Source organism: Mustela putorius, unplaced genomic scaffold (assembly GCF_011764305.1).
Source record: "Mustela putorius furo isolate JIRA1106 unplaced genomic scaffold, ASM1176430v1.1 tig00003858_pilon_pilon_pilon, whole genome shotgun sequence".
Lineage (NCBI taxonomy): Eukaryota > Metazoa > Chordata > Mammalia > Carnivora > Mustelidae > Mustela > Mustela putorius.
The window spans coordinates 2,452,675-2,475,739 of NW_025422010.1; the positions used below are offsets into that span (position 1 = coordinate 2,452,675).

The window sequence follows — 23,065 nt, forward strand, 5'->3', positions numbered from 1 at the left end:
TTTATTTGACAGATCACAAGTAGGCAAAGAGGCAAGCAGAGAGAGGGGGCAAGCAGGCTCCCCACTGAGCAGAGAGCCCATAGGACCCTGAGATCATGACCCCGACCGAAGGCAAGAGGCTTAACCCACTGAGCCACCCAGGTGCCCCTCCTACACACAAACTAACCCAAGTGGATTAAATAACTGTATGTGAAGAACTTTAGTGGAGGGCGCCCGGTTGATTGGTTCACTCAGTTAGCATCTGCCTTGGCTCAGATCACTATCCCAGCGTCCTGGGATTAAGTCCCCAGAGAGCCTGCTTCTCCCTCTCCTCCCCACGTGTGCTCTCTCTCTCAAATAAATAAATCTTAAAAAAAAAAACAAAACTGGGGTGCCTGGGTGACTCAGTCATTAAGCGTCTGCCTTCTGCTCAGGTCATGATCCCAGGGTCCTGGAATCAAGCCCCGCATCATCAGACTCCCTCCTCAGTGGGGAGCCTGCTTCTCCCTCTCTCTCTGCTGTTCTGCCTGCTTGTGCTCCCTCGCTTTCTCTGTCAAATAAATAAATAAAATCTTTTAAAAAAGAAAAAGAAAAAACTTTCAGTAGAAACTACAGAATACTTTTATGACCTTGGGGGTAGGGGCAGAGTTCTTAAGTAAGACACAGAATGCCCAAATCATAAAGGAAAAGGTTGTTAATCACCTATATTACAATTTAGAATCTGTGCTTCAACAGGAAACCATCAAAATTCTAGAGAACACAGGCAGCATCCTCTTTGACCTTGGCATTTTTTTGTTTGTTTGTTTTTTAAAGTAGGCTCTGTGACCAGAGTGGAGCCCAGCTCGAGGCTTGAACTCCCAACCCTGAGATCGAGACCTGAGCTGAAATCAAGAGTTCGATGTCTGACCAACTGATCCATCCAGGTGCCCCAGCAACTTCTTACTAGACACGTCCCTGGAGGCAAGGGAAACAAAAGCAAAAATGAACTATTTGGGAGTTCATTGAAATAAAAAGCTTCTGCACAGCAAAGGAAACAATCAACAAAACTGAAAGATAGCCTACAGAATAGGAGAAGATATTTGCAGATGGCACATGTGATAAAGGGTTAGTATCCAAAATATATAAAGAACTTATCAAACTCAATACCCCAAACCCAAATAATCCAGTTACGAACTGGGCAGAACACATGAATGGACATTTTCCCAAAGAAGACCTCCAGATGGCCAACAGATACACGAAAAGATGCTTAACATCACTGATCATCAAGGAAATGCAAATCAAACCACAATGAGATACCACCTCACACCTGTCAGAACAGCTAACATTAGCAAACAGGAAACAACAGATGTGACAAGAATGCAGAAAAAGGGGAAACCCTCTGCACTGTTGGTGGGAAAGCAAACTAGTGCAGCCACTCAAGAACAGTAGGCAGGTTGCTCAAAAAGTTAAAAATAGGGGCACCTGGGTGGCTCAGGTCATGATCCCAGGGTCCTGGGATCGAGCCCCCCCCCTTGGGCTCCCTGCTCCAGGGAAAGCCTACTTCCCCCTCTCCCACTCCCCCTGTTTGTGTTCCTGCTCTCGCTGTCTGTCTCTGTCAAAGAAATAAAATCTTAAAAAAAAAAAAAAGTTAAAAATAGAGCTACCTTACAAGCCAGCAACTTCAGTAGTAGGTGTTTACCCAAAGGACACAGAAACACAAATTCAAAGGGATACACGCATCCTGCTGTATATAGCAGCATTATCAACAATAGCCAAACTACAGAAAGAGCCCAAGTGTCCATCCACTGATGAGGATAAAGAAGATGTGGTGTAGACATAGATATAAATATAGATACTTCCAAATCAGATGTAGAGATGACTTAACAATAAAACCCTTAATTGAAAGATTTTATTTTTGGGACGCCTGGGTGGCTCAGTTGGTTAAGCAGCTGCCTTCGGCTCAGGTCATGATCCCAGCGTCCTGGGTTCGAGCCCCACATCGGGCTCCTTGCTTGGCACGGAGCCTGCTTCTCCTCCCTCTGTCTCTGCCTGCCATTCTGTCTGCCTGTGCTCGCTCTCGCTCCCTCTCTCTCTCTGACAAATAAATAAAATCTTTATAAAAAAAAATGTTTGAAAGATTTTATTTTTTACATCATCTGTATACCCAACGCAGGGCTCAAACTCACAACTCGGCAATCAAGAGTCATACCCTCCATGGACTGAGAGTTCCCCCTCCCCTCCAAAATAAAAATCTTTTTTTTTTTTTAAGATCTTATTTATTTGACAGAGAGGTCACAAGTAGGCAGAGAGGCAAGCAGAGAGAGCTCTCATGACCTGAGCCGAAGGCAGAGGCTTAACCCACTGAGCCACCGAGAAGACCTAAAATAAATCTTTTTTTAAATTTCTGGGGTGCCTGGGTGGCTCAGTGGGTTAAAGCCTCTGCCTTCAGCTCGGGTCATGATCCCAGGGTCCTGGGATTGAGCCCTGCGTCGAGCTGTCTGTTCGACAGAAAGCCTGCTTCCCCCTCTCTATCTGCCTGCCTCTCTGCCCACTTGTGATCTCTGTCCACCAAATAAATAAATAAATAATCTTTTTTAAGTGTGATTTTTAAATTTTTAAAAGATTTTTATTTATTTATTTGACAGAAAGATGAGAGGTGGGGGAGGCAGGTTCCCCGCTGAGCAGAGAGCCCAATTCGGGGCTCAATATCAGGACCCTGAGATCATGACCTGAGCCAAAGGCAGAGGTTTAACCTGCTGAGCCACCCAGGTGCCCCAATAAATTAAAAATCTTTTTTTTTTTAAGATTTTATTTATTTATTTGACAGAGAGAAATCACAAGTAGATGGAGAGGCAGGCAGAGAGAGAGAGAGGGAAGCAGGCTCCCTGCTGAGCAGAGCCCGATGCGGAACTCGATCCCAGGACCCTGAGATCATGACCTGTGCTGAAGGCATTAGCTTAACCCACTGAGCCACCCAGGCGCCCCAATAAATTAAAAATCTTAAAAAAAAAAAGTATAAAAATTTCTGCCCCATCAAAACCAGGAATACAAGCCCCTGGCAGGCCCCACAATGAGATATGTGGCTCCCAGCTGCCTCTGATCAGAGTTAAGTAGCCCTTAGTTACCGTTTATTTTTTATTTATTTTTCCTTGGTTACCGTTTAAAGAAACCTTTAAAGTGGCCTCAGGAAATAACATGAAGTTGCCACTGAGAAAGTGTGTGGGATGCTATTCTACCTGAGGTCACTAACATAATGGGCTGCGTATGCAAAAAATAGTCATTGTTTGCCACTTAGGAGCAGTCACAAGATGCATACCTTCCACTATTGTACTGAGAAAGTGACTGATGCAATCTGGCAACACGTTTTGCAGTCCCAGGCACTTATCACACCAAAACCAGACAGGGCAAGGCCAGGAGGGGCAAAACAATTCAGGAAAGAAATATTACAGCTGATCTAATCCCTCACTGAACTACCACAAGATGCTTTCCTGTGAATTTTCACCCTTTAAAAACCCCAGCTCTGGCGCCTGGGTGGCTCAGGTCATGATTCCAGGGTCCTGGAATTGTTGTGCCCAAATTCCGACACCCCCCCCCAAAGACGACCACCAGAGTCCAGAGTCAAAGCCAAACAGTAAGGGTCGTTTATTACGAGTTTGAACCCGGACCTCCACGCACTCGTTGATGGTGACACTAAGAGGTCCCGAGCTCAGGATCACAACACCTTTTATACACTATTTTGGGGGAGACAGGGACTTAGCATACATCATAGTATCTTGTAACAAATCACCACATACCGCGGGAAAATCAAACAGCAAGCAACTCTATAATCTGACTGGCACGCTACAGAGCGGGAAAAGGCTGGGAACAGATTTTGGTTAGGTCAAAGGGCTGTCATTCTTCACACTGCTTAGTTGGTGCCACCAGGGTATGTGTCACCTCAGGATTGGCCGAGGTCTTCCTGTCAAGCTGCGGGGCGCCAGATGGTTGTTATCTCTTGCACCCAGAGCCGGATGGGGGGTCCGGGAGCAGTCATTCTGTCAGGTTCAATTCTGGGCAGGGGATGTGTGGTTACAGAGTGCCTATAGAAAGTCTGCTGGTATTTTTCCATCTCCTCATGGGTTAGCAAGCGAAGGTACAGAAGCAGAAATAGCGGTAATGGTTATAATTTAGGCATCTCAGAATCCGGTCCCATATTGGGCTCCCTGCTCAATGGGGAGCCTGCTTGTGCTCTCTTTCTCTGTCAAATAAGTAAAATCTTTTAAAAAATGAAATAAAATAATGTTCAAGGTCTTGAGATAGCCTAGGCCAGGAGGACCCAGAAGACACAAAGTTACTAACTATAAGTTAGAGATAACCATAACCAGCCCTTTCTGCTCCTGTAAACAGGCTTTCCACCACAGGCTCCCTGCACTACTGTTCTTGACCAAAGCAGCCCCAGTTCCCCCAGTTCCCCAAGTTCAAACCCACCTACCAGCAGTCAGAACTGGCCTTGGAACCTGACTTCCCGAAGTCCCTACAAAAGCCCTGTAACCACATTCCCCAGGGGGGCCCAGAACTTGGGTCACGAGCTCAGCTGGGTCGGCTGGGGTAAAATAAATCCGAGTTCTCTTCTCTGAGTGTCACTTGGTCTCTTGCAGGTCTTGTTGGTCTTCCGCCAACAGTACCAACTGAGACAGCCAGGCTTCCCTGAGACAAGCAGAAAACTTAAAGCTTGTTTTTCAAAGACCTGTTTCTCTCTGGTCAGCCCCTGCTTCTTTTCAGATAAGGTTCAGCCTATAAACAAGCAAGACAGTCCCATCTGGTCTAAGACCCCATTCAGTTTACACCCGTCCCCGGAAGATCCGCACAACCATCTCCCTGTCCTATAGGTGACCGTGACCACCTGATGGCCTCATTTTCTTTTTTTTAAGATTTTATTTATTTATTTGACAGAGGTAACAAGTAGGAAGAAAGAGAGATGAGAGACCGTGAAGCAGGCTCCCCGCTGAGCAGGGAGCCCAATGCAGGGGCTCGATTCCAGGACCCTGGGATCATAATGGGAGCCAAAGGCAGAGACTTTAACCTACTGAGCCACTCAGGCGTCCCCCCCTTTGCCTCATTTTAATGTCAAGTCTCCACCCAACATAAACGTGTAAGGTCTGTTGCCTCTACCTTTGTTCAAAGCGCTTGCTCCCTCCTTCCTCTTGAATAGTCAGTTTCCCCCGCCCTCTTCATCAATATGTAACTTCCAACCCCTGTGATTAAAGAAGCGTGTTCTCAAACCAGAGGGGAAGTCCGATTTTTGAGCCAGCTTCCTGTTTTCGTGCTTGGCAGCTTTACAACAACCCTTTTTTCTGCAAAAGCCTGGTGGTGTGGAGTGCGACTTTCCGTTGCACGCCAGCAAATAAACTTTTCAGCCCGGTAACAAATTCCGCAACCGCGAAGGGACTCTGAATCCAACTGCGTTACCTTAGCCCCCAGTCGGGGGTCTGGATTCCGAACTCCCTCCGATCGGCAGAGTGAGCCTTCGCTGCTTTCCGGTTTTAACTTCGGGGAGAGAAACTTGTTTGGGGTTCTGAAGACATCCTTTCGGAGAGTGAGAACGTACAGATGACTGACTGCCGGTAATTTTCTCCGTGTTTGACCTCAACCGAGAGGCCTTGGGTAAGGAGTTTTCCCTTTCTTAGAAAGGAAAACCGGGGGGTTACACTCACAGAGGGTCTCTTGGCTAATTGGATTTCTTGGAAAACCCGTGTGAGAGCGGCTCTGTGTGACTTGCTGAGAGTTAATTTAAATAATTCGGAGATAAAATGGGAAATAAGAATTCAGTCCCAAAGTATACTCCCTTGGGTTGCATCCTTAGGAATTGGGCATTGTTCGCGGGTGACTTCATCACTAAGAAAAAGATGATATTTTTCTGTAATACTGTCTGGCCACTGTATTCCTTGGGTTCGGGAGAAAAATGGCCTCAGAATGGTTCCTTAAATTACAATACTATCTTGCAATTGGAGTTATTTTGCAAAAGGGAGAAAAAATGGTCTGAGATATGCTATGTACGATCTTTTATGTTATTATACTGGAATGAGGAAATTCAGATAAAATACATGATTTGGGTGCCAAAGAGTCCCCAAAAGGAGGAAACTTCCCTTGATTCTCCTAATAAGGAAGATAATTCATTACCCACGCAGTTAAAGACTACCACTGGGCCACCTCCCCTTGGAACTGCTGGGGACCTTGTCCCCCAACGTTCGGCACCTCGGGCCCCAGCTCCAACCCCTTCTCCAGATTCCGGAGGACCTGTAGTGGTCTATAGGTCTCCAACCTGCCAGGATACCTCGTTGGACCAGAGGGCCACCCAAATTCAGGCAGGAAGATCGCCCCTGAATGAGGTGCTGATCGGTGGGGGTTATGGGAACCAGCAGCTAAGCGGTTTCATCTTCGTGCGTTCCCAGTTTTCCACCTCTGACCTGCTGAGTTGGAAAATCAAGATGCCTCCTTACTTAGATGACCCTATTGGAATGAAGAATTTTTTTGCCTCTATTTTTGCTATCCATAATCCAACATGGGCAGATATTCAGACCCTCCTAAAGTTCTTCCTCACACCAGAGGAACGTAGCTTGATCCTAGAACAGGCTCGTGCTGAAGCCGATAAGATGCACGAGGAAGCTCCTTATAATCTGGTGAGAGCCCTTGGAGACCTGGCTATCCCCACCACCGACCCTCGATGGAACCCCCACGATGAGTGGGATAGAAACAGGCTGGAGCATTACCGGAGCTGCATCCTGAGTGGTCTTAAGAATGGAGTCCCTAAACAAAGAAGCCTCAATAAAGTTCTGCAGGTTAGACAGAAGCCTGACGAGGACCCCTTTGAGTACAGGGAAAGAATATTTAAGGCTTATCGGCAGTATGTGGATATAGATCCGGAAGCTCCAGAGAATGTACACATGGTCAATGAAACCTTCATAAGGCAAGCTGCCCCTGACATTTACAGGAAATTGCAAAGCGTGAGAGGGGCTTCAGGAATGCCCACAAATCAGTTGGTTGAGATTGCTTTCGATGTTTTCCGAAACCGAGACAAGGTCCGGCAGAAAGAGAAAGAGCGCAGGATGCGGCAGGAGGCAGCCTTGCTGGCGGATGTGTTGAGGCAGGTGTTGTCAGACCTTCACCAGGGTGCACACCAGCCTGGTGCCGGTCCCAGAGTAAGAAACCCGAGGCCCGCAAATTCGGGATCCAGAGGCCACCCAATCGTAGGACCGAACCAGTGTGCCTACTGCAAACGAGAGGGACACTGGAAGAGGGAGTGCCCCTCTCTGAATAGGTATTAGCCAAACTTCAGATGCCCCCGCCCTCTGGTCGTCCTTCCCCATCCGCCCAAGAACTCTCCAGGAAAGCTGGGCCCCGGGGACTCCTGACAGCCCTACAGCCTTCATTGAAATTTCCCCATGGAACCCCGGGTCACCGTTTTTGGTGAAAAAGACACTTAACAGATTGGTGTAAACTAGTGCTACCTATGGAGGACAATACCAGGGGCATTTGCGTGGTCCGCGTGGCTTAGTGGGTTAATTTACCTACCTTGGGCTCCAGTCATGATCTCAGGATTCTGGGATCAAGCCCCGCATGTATTTTTTTCCTTACCCTGTATATTCCTCACAAACTTACGGCGTTTTTTTTCCCCCCTAAAATGCGTAAAAACTCCCTGCCTGTGTCATTTTTTGGTCAATTTCCCAATTTCCTTATTGGGCTTTATAACAAAGGTTTGGGTTTTTTCCTCCTTTCCTGTCTCTTGTAAATTGAATTCTTTGTCCAGCGGGAAGAACTTGAGGGCAGAGGAAGAATTTTCCCTCCCAGTAGCTGGCATAGTGGGTAGGATATTTTGCTGGGCCAAAGCTGGTCCCAGACTCTGCCACCACTGAGATCCTGGGACATCTGATAATAGAGCTAGCAGAAGGTAGGATTTTTTTTTTTTTTTTAAACACATGGTGTGAGCTTTCTGGAATCTCTGCAGAGTCTAATGGAACAAGAGTCTTTTGTACTCTATAAATTTCAATTAGCAAGAGAAAATACTAGGGATTAGCTCCTTGGGCTTTGCAACTCATGGGAAAAATTTGGCAGCACCCTCTGTTTGCTGATTATTTTCTCCCAGAGATAGTCTTCATTGGTGTGTGTCGTCTTTGTTCTTTGTTCATAAAAAGGAATGAGCATAGGGCAGGCATATAGGGCAGATCCCAGAAGTCTCATTTTTTCAGTTTCTGGTTCTCACCAGACCAGCATGTTTGGACAAACTGCTGTGATGAGTCCCTGTATAAAAGCCAGATGCAGTTTTTCCTTTTGTCATGTTCTGTGCCCTAAGAGCTTGCCTTGGTGACCAGTGAGAACATTATCTCTCTGGTTTCCAACATCCAGACAGTGCAGTTACTGGGATGTGCCTTGGGTACCCAGGTAGAGTACCCCAGATAGGCTGGGGATCTTGGACACCATTAACAAAAAGCACACTCAGTCCAGCTGTGACACCTCGGGAAAGTTTCATAAGAAGTCCCAGCTTAATAAGGGGCATTTTGTTCTCTAAAGGGTCAGTGCTGGAAAAGTCCCATTCCAGTTAGTGCCTGCCTGGTGTCACAGATCAGTGGGTCTGTAACTGGAGGCATCTCAATTTTGTAGGAGACCAGAGACGTCCTTACCACCTATGCAAAGGAGGTCTTTGCTTTCTTAGATTATTTTGGGGGAATAATCTTGGGTCATGGGGACTGTGTGTCATCTGTGTCTTCCCTGGAAGCTGCTTAGGTTCCTAGTTAAGCCATTAAAAAGCTTACCGGTTTGAATCACTACTGAAATTAATAAGATCCTATCCACCAATAGCCAGATGATAGATCCTTTAAATTGGCTGTATTTAAGTAAATAGGTACTCTTTTTTGTTTTGTTTCTAAAGATTTTATTTACTTATTTGACAGACCAAGATCACAAGTAGGCAGAGAGGCAGGCAGAGAGAGAGGAGAAAGCAGGCTCCTCTCGAAGAGCAGAGAGCCCACATCGGGGCTCGATCCCAGGACCTGGGATCATGACCCGAGCTGAAGGCAGAGGCTTTAAACCCACTGATCCACCCAGGCACCCTGTAAATAGATATGCTTAAACATTCTTTACGGAGAGTTCTGAATTGGTAACAGCTAACCTTCGGTGATGCGATGCGATGGGGTCTGAGAGCCAACAGTCAAAAGAATTCTGGACACATCTTCAGTGTAAAAAAAGGGTGGTTTTATTAAAGCATGGGGACAGGACCCCTGGGCAGGAAAAGCTGCACTGGGGTCATTGAGTGCTGATCTAAGTTGGGAGGGGTTGTCTCTAAGGAATTCGGGAGCAAGGTTTGCAGGACCTTGAGAGAGGGAGGCTAGCTGCTGTTAAAATCATTGACTCCTGTCTAGTAATACCTTAGTCATGATGATGAAGTCTTAGAATGTAAGTGAGGTTCAGTGGGGTGAGGGTCGGGAGCCAAAGACCAAGAAAGAATTCTTGAGACATCTTTGGTGCCAAAAGGTGGTCTAGTAAAGCATGGGGACAGGACCTGTGAGCAGAAAGAGCTGCTGCCCCTGGACAGTGAGGAGTGATCATTATATGCTTGCAAGTTGGGAGGGAGTTGGGGGATGGAGGATTTAGAGAGAGTGTTTTCCAAAGGAACCTTTTTTTTCTCTAAAGGTTTACTTGACAGATCACAAGTAGGCAGAGAGGCAGGAAGAGAAAGGGGGAGAAGCAGGCTCACTGCTGAGCAGAGAGAGCCCGATGCATGCATATCGGGCCTCTGTCTCAGGACCCCTGAGATCATGACCTGAGCCCAAGGCAGAGGCTTTAACCCACTGAGCCACCCAGGTGCCCCTCCAAAAGAATTGTTAAAGTGGACTTTACAGGATCCTGGGGGTAAGGGTCACTCAGACTAGGATTGCCCTTTGACTTAGCAAAGCCTTAAAGTGGGGGTAGTTGAGTCTCTAGAGTAATATCACTCTGCCTGTTTTAAGGGTTTGTCAGTGGATAAGGAAATTTAATAATTTTTTTTCTGCCTGTGTTTCCCAGTCAGCGAGACCCTTCAGATAAGAATGTACCAGTGCCCCTTTTGCTTGGAGGGTGATTGCCAACAGGTATCTTGGGGAAGTTTCTGAAGGGATTTTCATACATTTATGAAGACTTACAGGTTGCCTTTGGCCAATATTGAGGCAGTTGAGTTCCTGGTGGAAGACTATTCCACCTGTCTTAAGTACTTGTGAAGAGGAGGGAAGTTGTAGGGAAGTTTAATTCTTTCCACATTTCTTCTGCCTTTGTTCTCCATGCCACTAGAGACTCCATTGACAAGGTAAAAGAACAAAAATTAGATTGGCAAATCAGTCCCCACATCCAGTGAAAATTCCCCTTAAAATCTAGCCCCATTTGCCTGTTTAACTTCCTTTCCCTACAAGATTTGCAGACAGCACTCCCCTAATCTCTGGATTTGAAGTATGCAGACCGCTCTTTCTTGAAATTCCCTTGGGTTGCATGGAACAGCTCTCTCTGCTATAGTTAGGCTTTGCCAGCTTCAGGCATTTCTGGGCAGTAACCCTTAACAGAAGTATCCTACACACACACACACACACACACACACACACAGAGCGAAGGATTTGTAGCCCTTGAACAGCACCACATCCTTTTAAGTGATAGAGCCTTTCACGTTCAGAAGATCTACGAAATTTAGAAAGGAATTTTTATTTACCTATTTTTAAAGACTTTTTTTTTTTTTCCAGTCATCTCTACACCTAGTGTGGGGCTTTTTACACTCCACAACCCTGAGACCAGGAGTTGCACTCTCCACCAACTGAGCTGGCCAGGCATCCCCACAGTCGAATCTTTTTTTTTTTTTTTAATGGCTAAAGAAACTTTATTAGGAAATTCTTTTTTTTTAAGATTTTATTTTTTATTTGTCAGAGAGAGAGCGAGCGCTAGCACAGGCAGAGTGGCAGGCAGAGTCAGAGGGAGAGGCAGGCTCCCTGCGGGGAAAGGAGCCCAATGTGGGACTCGATCCCAGGACGCTGGGATCATGACCTGAGCCAAAGGCAGCTGCTTAACCAACTGAGCCACCCAGGCGGCCCTTATTAGGAAATTTTTAAAATAAAAATTAATGGCTCTTCACAGTGGCACTCACAGAGACCTTGACTGGCTGGCTCTTCTGGCCCAGGATTGATTACACGGTGGCCATTAGGCAGGTCCCATGGTCCCTGGAAGAATGACACCCCTCCTTACACAAAGTAAACCAAAAAAATTTCTCTTACGCCCTCCTACAAATGATCTCCCAAAAGCCAGTATCCAGAGACTAATAGAAACCAATGTGCTGCTGCCCCTTGGAACAATTTGTTACTTAAAACTGTAATCCCTGGAGGATTTTACGAGTTACCAAGCACATTTAGATATGGCCTTAAGAAATACATATACTGACAACAGGTCTTTGGGGAGAAGGACGATGTAAGACCCTGGAGCTGGGCAGCTGGGGATGCCCGGCTCACTCAGGGCAGAAGGCTGCCCGAAGGGGCAGCCTGGAACGCCCGGCCCACCCAGGGAAGAACACCGCCTGCTTCAGGGAAGCCGAGCACCTGGGAACACCCGGTCAGCTCAGGGTGGAAGGAAAACCAGCTGCTTCCCTTTTTCTTGATCGCTCCTTTCTCTTCCAGAAAGTGCCCGTTGTTAGTTAGATGAGTCCTTTGAATGTGCTTTAAAGTTTAAAGTTGAGTAGCGCTTGAGAAAGGGCCTGAGCTATGTGGATCCTAAGACTCGCTGCTGCGGTTGCCTGCATGTGCTTACCTGGAATGGGCAAAACAGGCCTGGTCATTAATCATTGTGGGATTGTGCTGTCCTTGCACGGGCTATAAACTACACCATTGTAAGATTGTAAACTATGTCTTTTTTTTTTTTTTTTTTTTTTAAATATTTTATTTATTTATTTGACAGAGAGAGATCACAAGTAGGCAGAGAGGCAGGCAGAGAGAGAGAGAGGGGAGGAAGCAGGCTCCCTGCTGAGCAGAGAGCCCGATGCGGGACTCGATCCCAGGACCCTGAGATCATGACCTGAGCCGAAGGCAGCGGCTTAACCCACTGAGCCACCCAGGCGCCCGTTTGTAAACTATGTCTTGAGCCACTTTGAAGTTAGTGCATCTGGTTAAGGAGTTACCTGAAGACAGAGACCACTGACTCAGAGGGTCTGCTATTAGTGCTTGGGAAAATAGGTCATAGGGAAGCTTGAGGGGTTTTATGTGTATGTTGTAAGTTCTTTAGTAATCAGCTAAAAATAGATACCTCCTTATGATTGTTTCTGTTAGTTATATAATGCCTCACAGCCTTGAATAAAACTGGCACTGCTTGGCCATCATCCACTTGGCCCCTCCTGTCCTCCTCTCTCTGCGTCTCGTCTGGTCGAGTTGTCGCGCGGGCCGCGACAAGTGGCACCCGAACAGGGACCTGAGCACATGCAAGTGAAAGTGCGTGTCTAGGTAAGTTGTTGCCGATATTCAGGTAAGAGGAGCCCGGTCTTTTCAGGGCCACAACAGGAGTAAAATAATACGGGGCAGTGGCAGTCTATGGAAAAGGTCGTCTTTATGACTGCGTTGCAGGCCCTTATGAAGCAAAAAGGGTCCAAGGTATCTAAAAAGGCCTTGCAGCAGTTTTTTTGTACAGTTTCAGAATTATGCCCTTGGTTTCCAAAAGAAGGAACAGTAAGTCTAGATGCATGGCAAAAGGTGGGACAAGAAATTAAGAATCAAATCAAAATACATGGTCCCACCGCCTGCCCTCCAAGCACCATGCAGGTTTGGGAAGATATTCGGGAGGTATTAGACCCTCAACACTCCTTCAAATTGATTTCGATAGCCTCCCAAGAACCTCCAGATAGGCCTGAAGTTCATGATTTGCCCAAAGTAACGGAGGACATCGAGGATCTGATGGCTGATTTACCTTTGCCATCGGCAGAGCTTATAGAACAGACTTCAAACTCTCGTCCTCCTCCAAGCCATTCCATTTGCAACAACAAAAAATGTGAGCCACATGCTGCTCCTCCTAGAGTCCCTCCAACACCACCCTTGATCAAGGTTGGAGGTTATGAAATTGAGGAAGATGATGTGTATTTGGATGATGACAAAGAGGTAATCTTTTCCTCTTCGGCCCCGGCTCGCCTAAGGTCCTTTTCGCAGCAAGACATACATGGTAAAATTCCCACCTCTCGAAAACTGCGTCCTGTGCTGGGAACAACATCAAGTGGCACTCAAACATTCACTGTTAATCATACAGAGACACAGACCTACGGTTCTGTCCCTGCAAAGCCCAATTCCCAGATCGGTTATTCAATCATGCAACATGAAAATGGGCAACGGAGATACGCAGATCTTAATTTTAAAATTTTAAAAGAAATTAAGACAGCCACTGCTCAATATGGCCCCACCGCCCCATATACTCTTTATTTACTGGACAGTGTTGGTCAGGTTGCTCTCTGTCCAGATGATTGGAGAGTCATAGCTAAGGCCTGTCTGTCCGGTGGAGATTATCTACTCTGGAAAACTGAGTTTTATGAGAGAGCAAATGAGATGGCGGTTTACAACCACAGAACAAATATTCCGGTCTCATATGAAATGTTGATAGGAATGGAAGCCTATGCTGAGGTCAGTACTCAAATAGACTATCCTGAAATCGCTTACAATCAAATTGGACAATGTGCCTTAACGGCTTGGAAAAGACTTCCCTCCTCCGGAACTAGAACTGTGGAGCTTTCCAAAATCCGTCAGGGACCGGATGAACATTACCAGGATTTCGTAGCCAGACTCTTAAAGGAAGTGGGTCGCATCGTGGATGATGGGGAGGCCAGAACCATTATTGTTAAACATCTTGCTTTTGAAAATGCGAATTCTTTCTGTCAGGTGGCTATACGCCCAAGGAAAAATAAAGGAACTTTGGAGGATTATATTCGCCTTTGTGCAGAGATAGGCTCTTCCTATATTCAGGGCATCACTTTAGCCGCAGCCCTTAGGGGCATCTCCCCTCAGGAAATGCAAAAGCGAATGATGCAGAAGGGTAATAATAAAAAACAGACCTGCTTTCAGTGCGGCCACGTAGGTCATTTCAAGGCTCAGTGCCCTCAGTTAATGGACAGACAGGTAAAAAATGGAAAGATCAGTAAAAAACCTCCCTTATTATGCCCAAAATGCCAGAGAGGTTATCATTGGGCAAATGAATGCCGCTCTCAAAAGGACAAATTTGGGAACATTATCCAGGGAAACTGGAGGCGGGGCTCACTGCAGCCCCAACAAACAATAGCAGCCATGATCCCTCAGATGTCCGCTCTCGGGCCAGTACCGCGGACCTCCCAGGCATCGACAAGCTATTCCGCGGTACCCCCGCCAGTGCAGGACTAGATTTGGTCCCAGATACTCCGGTATACTTGGAAGCAGGAGAGCCCCCTAAGGCCTTAACCACAGGCATATGGGGACCTCTGCTAAAAGGGACCTGGGCTTTATTCTTAGGGTGTTCTAGTTGGACAATGTAAGGGTTAATACACCCAGGGGTAATTGATGAAGATTATACAGGAGAAATAAAAATTATGATACCATTGAAAGGGGGGATTTTGCATTTATTGCCTAAGATACCTATTGACCAGCTGTTTATAATCCCCAGAGCTACCACCACCAACCCCGTTGTAAAGGGCAATAGAGGGAATGGTGGTTTCGGCTCCACTGATATTTCCTGGACTCAACTGATACCTGCAGACAAGTCATACATGACTTGACTTATACAAGGCTGTGCCTTTGTGGGACTCGTTGACACGGGCGCTGATGCCTCAGTTATTGCAAAACAGCTTTGGCCACGGCGCTGGCCTCTTAAAGACTCAGCCGTCCCAATCAGAGGAGTAGGACAAGCCCATTCCCCACAACTCAGCACCTCGTTTCTAAATTGGTCTATGGCAGAAGGGCATCAAGGAACTTTTCAACCATTTGTCCTGGATATAGATCTTAACTTGTGGGGCCGAGATGTGCTGACCGACATGGGGGTCCCAACCTGGGCTTCCCACACCCTCCGCCGTACCTTTACAATACAAGCTTATTACTGTAGACTTACAAGATTGCTTTTTCACCATCCCATTAGCCCCGCAGGATTGTGAAAGATTTGCTTTCTCTGTTCCTAGCATTAATCACAAGGAACCGGCTAAGAGGTACCATGGCTAATAGCACCACCTTGTGCCAAGACTGTGTGGCAAAGGCCCTTGCTCCGTTCCGTGCTCGATTCGAACCTACAATATATTGCATTCATTATATGGGTGACCACCTTCTTGCAGCAGAAACTGAGAGCCTATTACAAGAGGCCTTTCAAGATTTGATTCTTAAATTGCAACAGTGGAACTTAGTTATCACTCCAGAAAAGGTGCAAAAAAATGGAGCCTTTTGAATATTTGGGCTTCATCATTGAAAATAAAGAGATTTGGCCTCAAAAGATTACAATTAGAACTCAGTTCCTTGGGACATTAACTAATTACCAAAAACTTACGGGAGATATTAATTGGATAAGACCCTTCTTATATATTACTGCTGATGATTTAAAAACCTGTATTTGACACCCTTAAAGGAGACAGTGCACCCTCTTCTACTTGTACCCTATCTGAAAAAGCTCAAAAAGCTTTACGACTTTTTGATGACAAACTATCCCAAGCCCATGTAAATCAGTATGACCCTGAGCAGCCTGTTTACTTGATCTTGCTAAGGCCTTCACAATTGCCAGCTGCTGTTACATGGCAGGCTCAGGGGCCTTTAGAGTGGATACATCTGGCCTTACACCAGTTGCAGGTCATTAATGACTATACTGAACTGCTAGCTCAAGTAATTTTAAGAGGCCGACAACGAATTATTCACATGATTGACCAAGAACCTGATTATATCCTGTTGCCCGTGTTAACTGCTGATAAAGAACAGGCCCTGCTTTACACAAATCTGAATTGGCAAATAGCTCTGTCTTGTTTTCCAGGACAACTCAAATATCATTGGCCAGCAGACAAACTTTCTACAATTTTTCTCCACTACCTCTGTTTTCAGTTTAGCAATTGTGGTTAACAAACCCTTAGCTAATGCTATTACTATATTTGTAGATGCAGACCAAACTGGGCATGTAGGAATTTATAAAGAGTCCCCATATGCAGAGGCTTCTTATCAAGGATACTACCCCCCCTAAATCCGTACAAAGTGCTGAACTGAAAGCTGTCCAGTTAGCCTTGCAGATATATTCTGAACCATGTAACCTATACACAGACAGCCATTATGTGGCGCGAGCAGTCCCATCTTTGCCACAGGCTTATGTGCTTACCAATGATGAAAAGTTGTGTCATTTGTTTTCTAGCATTCAGCAACTTCTGAGATTGAGACAAGCTCCAATCTTAAACTGCCAGGTCCTTTATCCAGAGGCAGTGATCTTATAGATATGATCACTCATGCATATGTAATTGATGTCACTAATAAACAACTGGCTATACGAAGTCCCACTAAATTTTACCAAAATGCATCAGCCCTATGCCGACAGTTCAGTATAACCAGAGAAGAGGCTTGTCAAATAGTCAAAAGCTGTCCTGCCTGTCCAGTTCATTTTTCATTACCTACATATTTGGTAAATCCTAGAGGGTTTATGCCTGATCACTTACGGCAAATGGATGTGACACTATTCCCTACTTTTGGCCCTTTAAAATATATACATGTCTCTATTGACACCTTTTCAGGATTTGTACATGCTACTGCACACACAGGAGAAGCTTGTAGATGTACAAAATCACCTCTTTTCCGCCTTATCCCAAATGGGAACTCCAAAAGCCATCAAAACAGACAATGGCTCTGCATACAATTCAAAAGCCTTTCAAAAATTTTGCCAAACCTTTCAGATTAAACATTTAATGGACATCCCCTATAATTCTCAAGGACAAGCCATTGTCAAAAGGACTAATGGAATCCTTAAATCGTATCTCAAAAAATTAAAAGAGGGGGAGACACTACAGGGAACAGTGAAATATTCTCCTCATATGCATTTAACTTTAACTCTTTATGTTTTAAATTTTTTGAATGTCGACGATATAGGTCGCACAGCAGCTGAACTCTTTCGGCATCCAGACTTTTTTCTCCCCTTCCTTATGCTAGGTGGAAAGACCCCCATGATGGGCACTTGGAAGGGTCCTGATCCTGTCCTCCACAAAGGAGGCAGTTTTGTTTGTGTTTTTCTCAGGATGAGGATACCCCGTGCTGGCTTCCAGAAAGGTGGTGCGGAATCCTCGTGTCTCCAACAGAGGATGGACGGCCAGAACAGACAGAGAAGAAAAAGATGTCTCCCCCCTTACAGTCAGAGATCTCCTGAATCGGGCCCTAGACATAGTGAATCAGACCCAACCCAATGAAGCATTGATCACTATATTATTAACATTATTAGATATGGTTGGCCTCCCCCATAGCAAGGCCACAGCCTATTGGGCATAATTGCCTGATCCACCCATTATAAGGCCTGTTACTTGGGATGATCCAAGCCCCCGAGTACACATTAATGCTACAGAATATTTTGGGGGAAGCAGCTCATGGCATGGAAAGTGCAGAATGTTACATTAATTGGACTAGTTTAGCAGCTCAGGTACCTGTATGTTTCCAGTTACCTTCCCCTGGCCATGACCTTATCAATGGAAGCATGGTGGTCCAATCAAGACCCCCATATAGTTAGTTAGGATATGCAAGAAGTGGAGTTGCTTGATCTAATTCTGAGATACGGCTTGAAAGATGGACTCTCTATGAGATCACTAGTGACAAGACTCCTAGGGCTCCCCAAAGAGGCATGTGTCCTCCTGGGTACCCTATTTGTCCCCCCAAATTAAACTAGACTATTCCAGGTCCCATTTGGACAGAAGGCCTCCAGGAGAAGCCGTTGATCATCTTTCCTCACGGCATCCCTGATTTCTCCGTCACCAACTGGTCAAGAGTGGCTAGAGAAGGGGCGCCTGGGTGGCTCAGTGGGTTAAAGCCTCTGCCTTTGGCTCAGGTCATGATCCCAGGGTCCTGGGATGGAGCCCCACGTCAGGCTCTCCGCTCGGCCGGGAGCCTGCTTCCCCCTCCCTCTCTCTCTGCCTGCTTTCGGCCTACCTGTGATCTCTGTCTGTAAAATAAAATCTTAAAAAAAAATCTTTTTTAAAAGTGGCTAGAGAAAAACCTCTGCAATATATTGCTTACCACCCCCCGCCCCCGCCTGCCGATGCATGATGTGACCATTCCTGGTGGAATATTCTCTATAGCGGGAGGGATGTTTCATGTAGAACTTTGGAAGCTGGTCACTGCCCTGGGACCAATCGGAGTACAAATAGCTAGGGGTGGTTATACTGCCACGAAAGACTTCAATCTGACCTTGCGGGCCTGTGTTCCTAGACCTTTTTTACTGGTAGTGGGTTCGGGATCAATAGTTCTTATCTCTCCAAGGGGGCATCTATTGTATAATATCCATTGTGACCATTACGTGTTAACAAATTGTCCACCTGTGTCCCTGTCTTCGTCAGGCACAGGTCCCATAATAGTGTTTGTAACTATGCAACCTCCATATAGGTTATTACCTGTGGAAGTAGAGGACCTTGGTATGCTAATTATGGTTATCAGTTTGCCCTTCCTCCTCCCTCTCTCTGCCTGCCTCTGCCTGCTTCTGATCTCTGTCAAATAAATAAAATCTTTTTAAAAAAGGGGGGGGTAGAATGTAGGCAGCCATGGACTGGGCTAGAGTCAAGAGACCAAACCAGGCCCCGACTCGCGCCTCCCGGAAGCCCAGGGGCTGATAGCCCTGTGGGTGGAAAAGTTGAGTAGCGCTTGAGAAAGGGCCTGAGCTATGTGGATCCTAAGACTCACTGATGCGGTTGCCTGCATGTGCTTACCTGGAATGGGCAAAACAGGCCTGGTCATTAATCATTGTGGGATTGTGCTATCCTTGCACGGGCTATAAACTACACCATTGTAAGATTGTAAACTATGTCTTGAGCCACTTTGAAGTTAGTGCACCTGGTTAAGGAGTTACCTGAAGACAGAGACCACTGACTCAGAGGGTCTGCTATTAGTGCTTGGGAAAATAGGTCATAGGGAAGCTTGAGGGGTTTTATGTGTATGTTGCAAGTTCTTTAGTAATCAGCTAAAAATAGATACCTTCTTACGATTGTTTCTGTTAGTTACATAATGTTCACAGCCTTGAATAAAACTGGCACTGCTTGGCCATCATCCACTTGGCCCCTCCTGTCATCTCTCTGCGTCTCGTCTTCGTTTCACCATCCTCTTGCCCTCTCGACCCTGGTCATACTGTCACTTCGGCCATGACATCTGTTAAAGATTATATTAAGGACAATCTAAAGATTCTGTGTTTTCTCATCAGATTCTTGATTATCAAAAAAACTGAGTCTTAACACAAGAGCGGAAGTTTGGGGGACACCTGGGTGGCACAGTGGGTTAAGCAGCTGCCTTGGGCTCGGGTCATGATCCCAGCATCCTGGGATTCGAGTCCCGCATCGGGCTCCTTGCTCGGCAGGGAGCCTGCTTCTCCCTCTGCCTCTGCCTGCCATTCTGTCTGCCTGTGCTCGCTCGCTCTCCCTCTCTCTCTCTCTGATAAATAAATTAAAAATCTTAAAAAAAAAAAAACGAAGTTTTGCTCACAACTGTGTAACATCTGTATTTACTTTGAAATCTTCTAGGACCACCTTGGTTCAATAAATATAGTTACCTAATGACCTGTAATCAGTGACACATTTCTGCCTTTTGATAAATTGATTTTGATCAATGAAATGTTCAAATGATAGATACTTTTTGACATACTTCCCAGAATCAAATTACAAAAGTCTTTTGACCACAGTCTAAATGAAATGTTCAGAAGGCCCTGGGAACATTTCCAGAATTCTGTGGAGGGGAGCCTACCTATCTCCATGGGTAGAGCCTGAAACTGTTGATCTAGTAATTATAAATTCGAGCCCCACATTGGGTGTAGAGATAATTTTAAAACAAAATCTTAAAAAAAATTCGGTAAAAATGAAACTAATTTGGCTTACTTGCTATGTTAAATTACATGGGAAGTACTCAAATAAGTGACACTTAAACTCTCTTAGATTATTCATATAGATACGTTATTTAAGTGTTCTCAAAATTGTGTAAGACTCCTGGGGATCTGATATGTCTGAACATGTTACTATCTTGAAATGTTGTATGTCTCAGAAATAAGCAGATTTTCTTACCAATTGCATTGTAATGGACTCTAACCAGATCTTTGACTATGGCCATTAAGTGTTTTCATTTACAGACAATTACAGTTTCACTCAGATGCTTTCATAAAAGCTTTTTGCAAATGTGCTTCTCTGAGACTCATGGGAAGAACTCTGGGGTACAGGATTCTTTATAACCTTGATGTCATTAAACTGAAGTAAGAGTTTCCAGAACTACTCCAAAAAGAAGAATTAATAACCTAAGACTGAATAAAACTGAGGAAGATAATTGCAATTTTATCACATTTTTGCTGAAAACATTGCTGATTTTTTTTTAATGTTTTGTTTTTCCTGACTTAAAAACTTTTTCTCTTAAGCGGCGGCTTAGAGCGGTTTGATAAAATATTCCTTTGTAAACAAATACAAAACATGTATCTTTTTCTCCCTACCTGAACCCTCCAGAATTCAGAAATTCTCAGAGTATTTGTTCTTTTATGGCAATTAAAGTTAGTTACTTGCATAAGTGCAGTAAGAATCTGTTCTTCTTAAAAACATCATTGGAAAGAAAAACATTGGGTTTTGTTTTTTACCCAAGCTTTGCTGGAATGTAACGTTTGAGAGAGACCTGAATAGTCTGCGGTATGACCAAGCAGCTTTAAGGAACTGAGGTTGACTTCAGGGAGCCAGTAAAAAGCCCCTTGGAAATACCAGCCTGGTACCTTCTTAAAGAGTTCCAGCAGCCTCACCAGGGGGTAAAGAAGGTCACTTCTTGGCAGGTGCAGGAACCTCAATATGTTGGGAACCTCGAGAAGAGAGGAGTTAACCCAAATCTGTAGGTACTGCAGGTGAAGTCTGATGGCAAGCATCTGGCGTGGCTCCTGGCCTTGAGAGGCTATTGAAAGTTCAACCTAGAGATTCCTTACTGAAAATTCCAGTAAAGCAGATATAAAAGATTCTGCATCGTCAACTGCTATTCTTGCTGCATTTATGTCAGTAACCGAGCCAAGATTTGCTCTCTCTTAACTACACTTTTTTTGCAAGCCAATTAGTCTTCAATTGTTTTATCTTCAGCAAAAGCTGAGAGGGTGATAGGGAGAAAGTATGTTTCAGTAAAACCCCTATGTAAACACTGAATTCTGATACTGCTCATTATATGCTGAACTAGATGCTGATTTCTTCTAGTTTCCTCCAGTGGCTGGCTACACATGCCTCCAAACTTTTTTTTTTCTTCCAACTTCTGAGTTGTTGGACTCATACAAGAAGTAAAACTGCATTTTTTCCCCCGAGGCCCTGCAAACTAAACATCACCAGCCTGATGCAAACTTCAGAGAAGCAACCAAAGCAACTCACACACAGACTGTCGTCATGCCTGGTGGCTTTGTGAGCTGTTCCAAAGATCGCCAGAGACACTGCAGCGACAAATCAGGACAGCCTGTCAGATGGGCACTGCTTGCGCTTGTTCTGAAAAATGCTTTGAGCCTGACCTCTGGTAATCTTGACTGTCCGGCCTAGGAACTCAAAAACGGGATTACAACTTGATGTAGTTACTAGCCACCATTTTTCTTCAATTTCATTGATGGACCTCTTTGTGATCCCCTGATTGTTCAAGCAACAGGCCTGACTTTTGACAACCTACCTGCTTCACCACCTCCTAAAGGGAAAGTGAATGACACGGACCTGTTACCAGAACTGAGACCCATTGGGTAAGATAATCTGCCAGCTCAGCTTTTAGTATGTGAAACCCCCAGGGAAATTTCAGAGGGGAAACTGTAGGGGCCAAGGGCAGGCTGCTCCAAATTGTGCCATTTTGTTAATATTTATCATTTTAAATAAAAGTTATTTAAAAGACAATCTGTGCAAGAAAGACTCAGACTCTCCTCTGTTCCCCTGAAAGCCGGAAATAACATCTTCCATGTGAAGGTTGGCCCTCCCTATTCTAAGAAAAGACTTTTTTTTTTTAAGATGTATTTATTTGACAGATCACACGCAGCCGGGGGGGGGGGGGGGGGCGGCAGGCTAGGCTCCCCACTGAGCAGAGAGCCCAATGCAGGGCTCCATCCCAGGACCCTGAGATCATGACCCGAGCCGCAGGCAGAGGCTTAACCCACTGAGCCACCCAGGCGCCCTAGAAGAGACATTCTTTGGGCATCTGGGTGGCTCAGTGGTTAGGCCTCTGCCTTCTCAGGTCATGATCCCAGGGTACTGGGATCCAGCCCCACATTGGGCTCCTACCTCAGCAGGGAGCCTGCTTCTCCCTCCCTCTGGCCCTCCCCCTGCTTGTGTTCCCTCTCTCACTTTTTCTGTCCAATAAATAAAATCTTACTTTTAAAAAAACCTTATCACCAGAGATAGGGACAAACCTTGTAAGTGATCAGCTGTCAGCCTAAATTCTGCATAGAACTCCTTACTAGTTAAAGCTCCCTTAATACCTGTTTCCTTTATCCTGTAAATTCCTCACAAATGTATTGTCTCTTTGTCCAAAATGTATAAACCTTGCCTGCCTCAGTCATTTCCTTGGGTTTCATTAATGGGCTTCCAGGAACTTAAAACTTTTTCTCCTGTTAACCTCTCTTATGTAAATTGAATTCTTAGTCCAGCCAGAAGACACTGATGGTAGAGGGAAGTTTTCCTCCCTGACACCTGCATTCATCTAGTCTGTAGAGGGCACGTACAGAGCCACTTCCCTTGTCCAAAGTTGAGAACCTAATGTCAGGGGCCTCATTTGCCTCATTTCAATGTTCAATCTCAGGTTTGCTCAATGCGCATACTCCATCCTTCCTCATGAATAGTCCTAAATGTCCCCGCCCTTTTCATCAATATGTATGTGAGCCCAACTTTCATAAAACGATATATATATATTTTTAATTTATTTATTTGACAGAGATCACAAGTAGGCAGAGAGGC

The 23,065-nt window shown here is 45.4% G+C and overlaps 1 protein-coding gene across 4 annotated transcripts; it reads left to right on the forward strand.

Moving 5' to 3' along the window:
• Positions 1 to 5,124: 5,124 nt before the first annotated feature.
• LOC106004832 (endogenous retrovirus group K member 9 Gag polyprotein) lies at positions 5,125 to 22,012 on the forward strand. Of its 4 annotated transcripts, none has more exons than XM_045065247.1 (3): positions 5,125 to 10,061; positions 12,264 to 12,434; positions 17,185 to 22,012. In XM_045065247.1, exon 1 carries the CDS (start codon positions 5,748 to 5,750, stop codon positions 7,260 to 7,262), a length of 1,515 nt encoding a protein of 504 aa, XP_044921182.1. In that variant the 5' UTR covers positions 5,125 to 5,747; the 3' UTR covers positions 7,263 to 10,061; positions 12,264 to 12,434; positions 17,185 to 22,012. The 4 variants fall into 4 exon arrangements, with proteins under 4 accessions (XP_044921182.1, XP_044921181.1, XP_044921180.1 ...); XM_045065245.1 differs by having other exon boundaries at positions 5,147 to 5,601; positions 9,997 to 10,061; positions 12,264 to 22,012; XM_045065246.1 differs by having other exon boundaries at positions 12,264 to 22,012.
• The last annotated feature ends 1,053 nt before the right edge of the window (positions 22,013 to 23,065 follow it).

What these genes read in the sequence shown, in the direction of transcription:
- LOC106004832 (XM_045065245.1), top strand. Translation starts at nt 12,522, where the DNA reads ATGGAAAAGGTCGTCTTTATGACTGCGTTGCAGGCCCTTATGAAGCAA.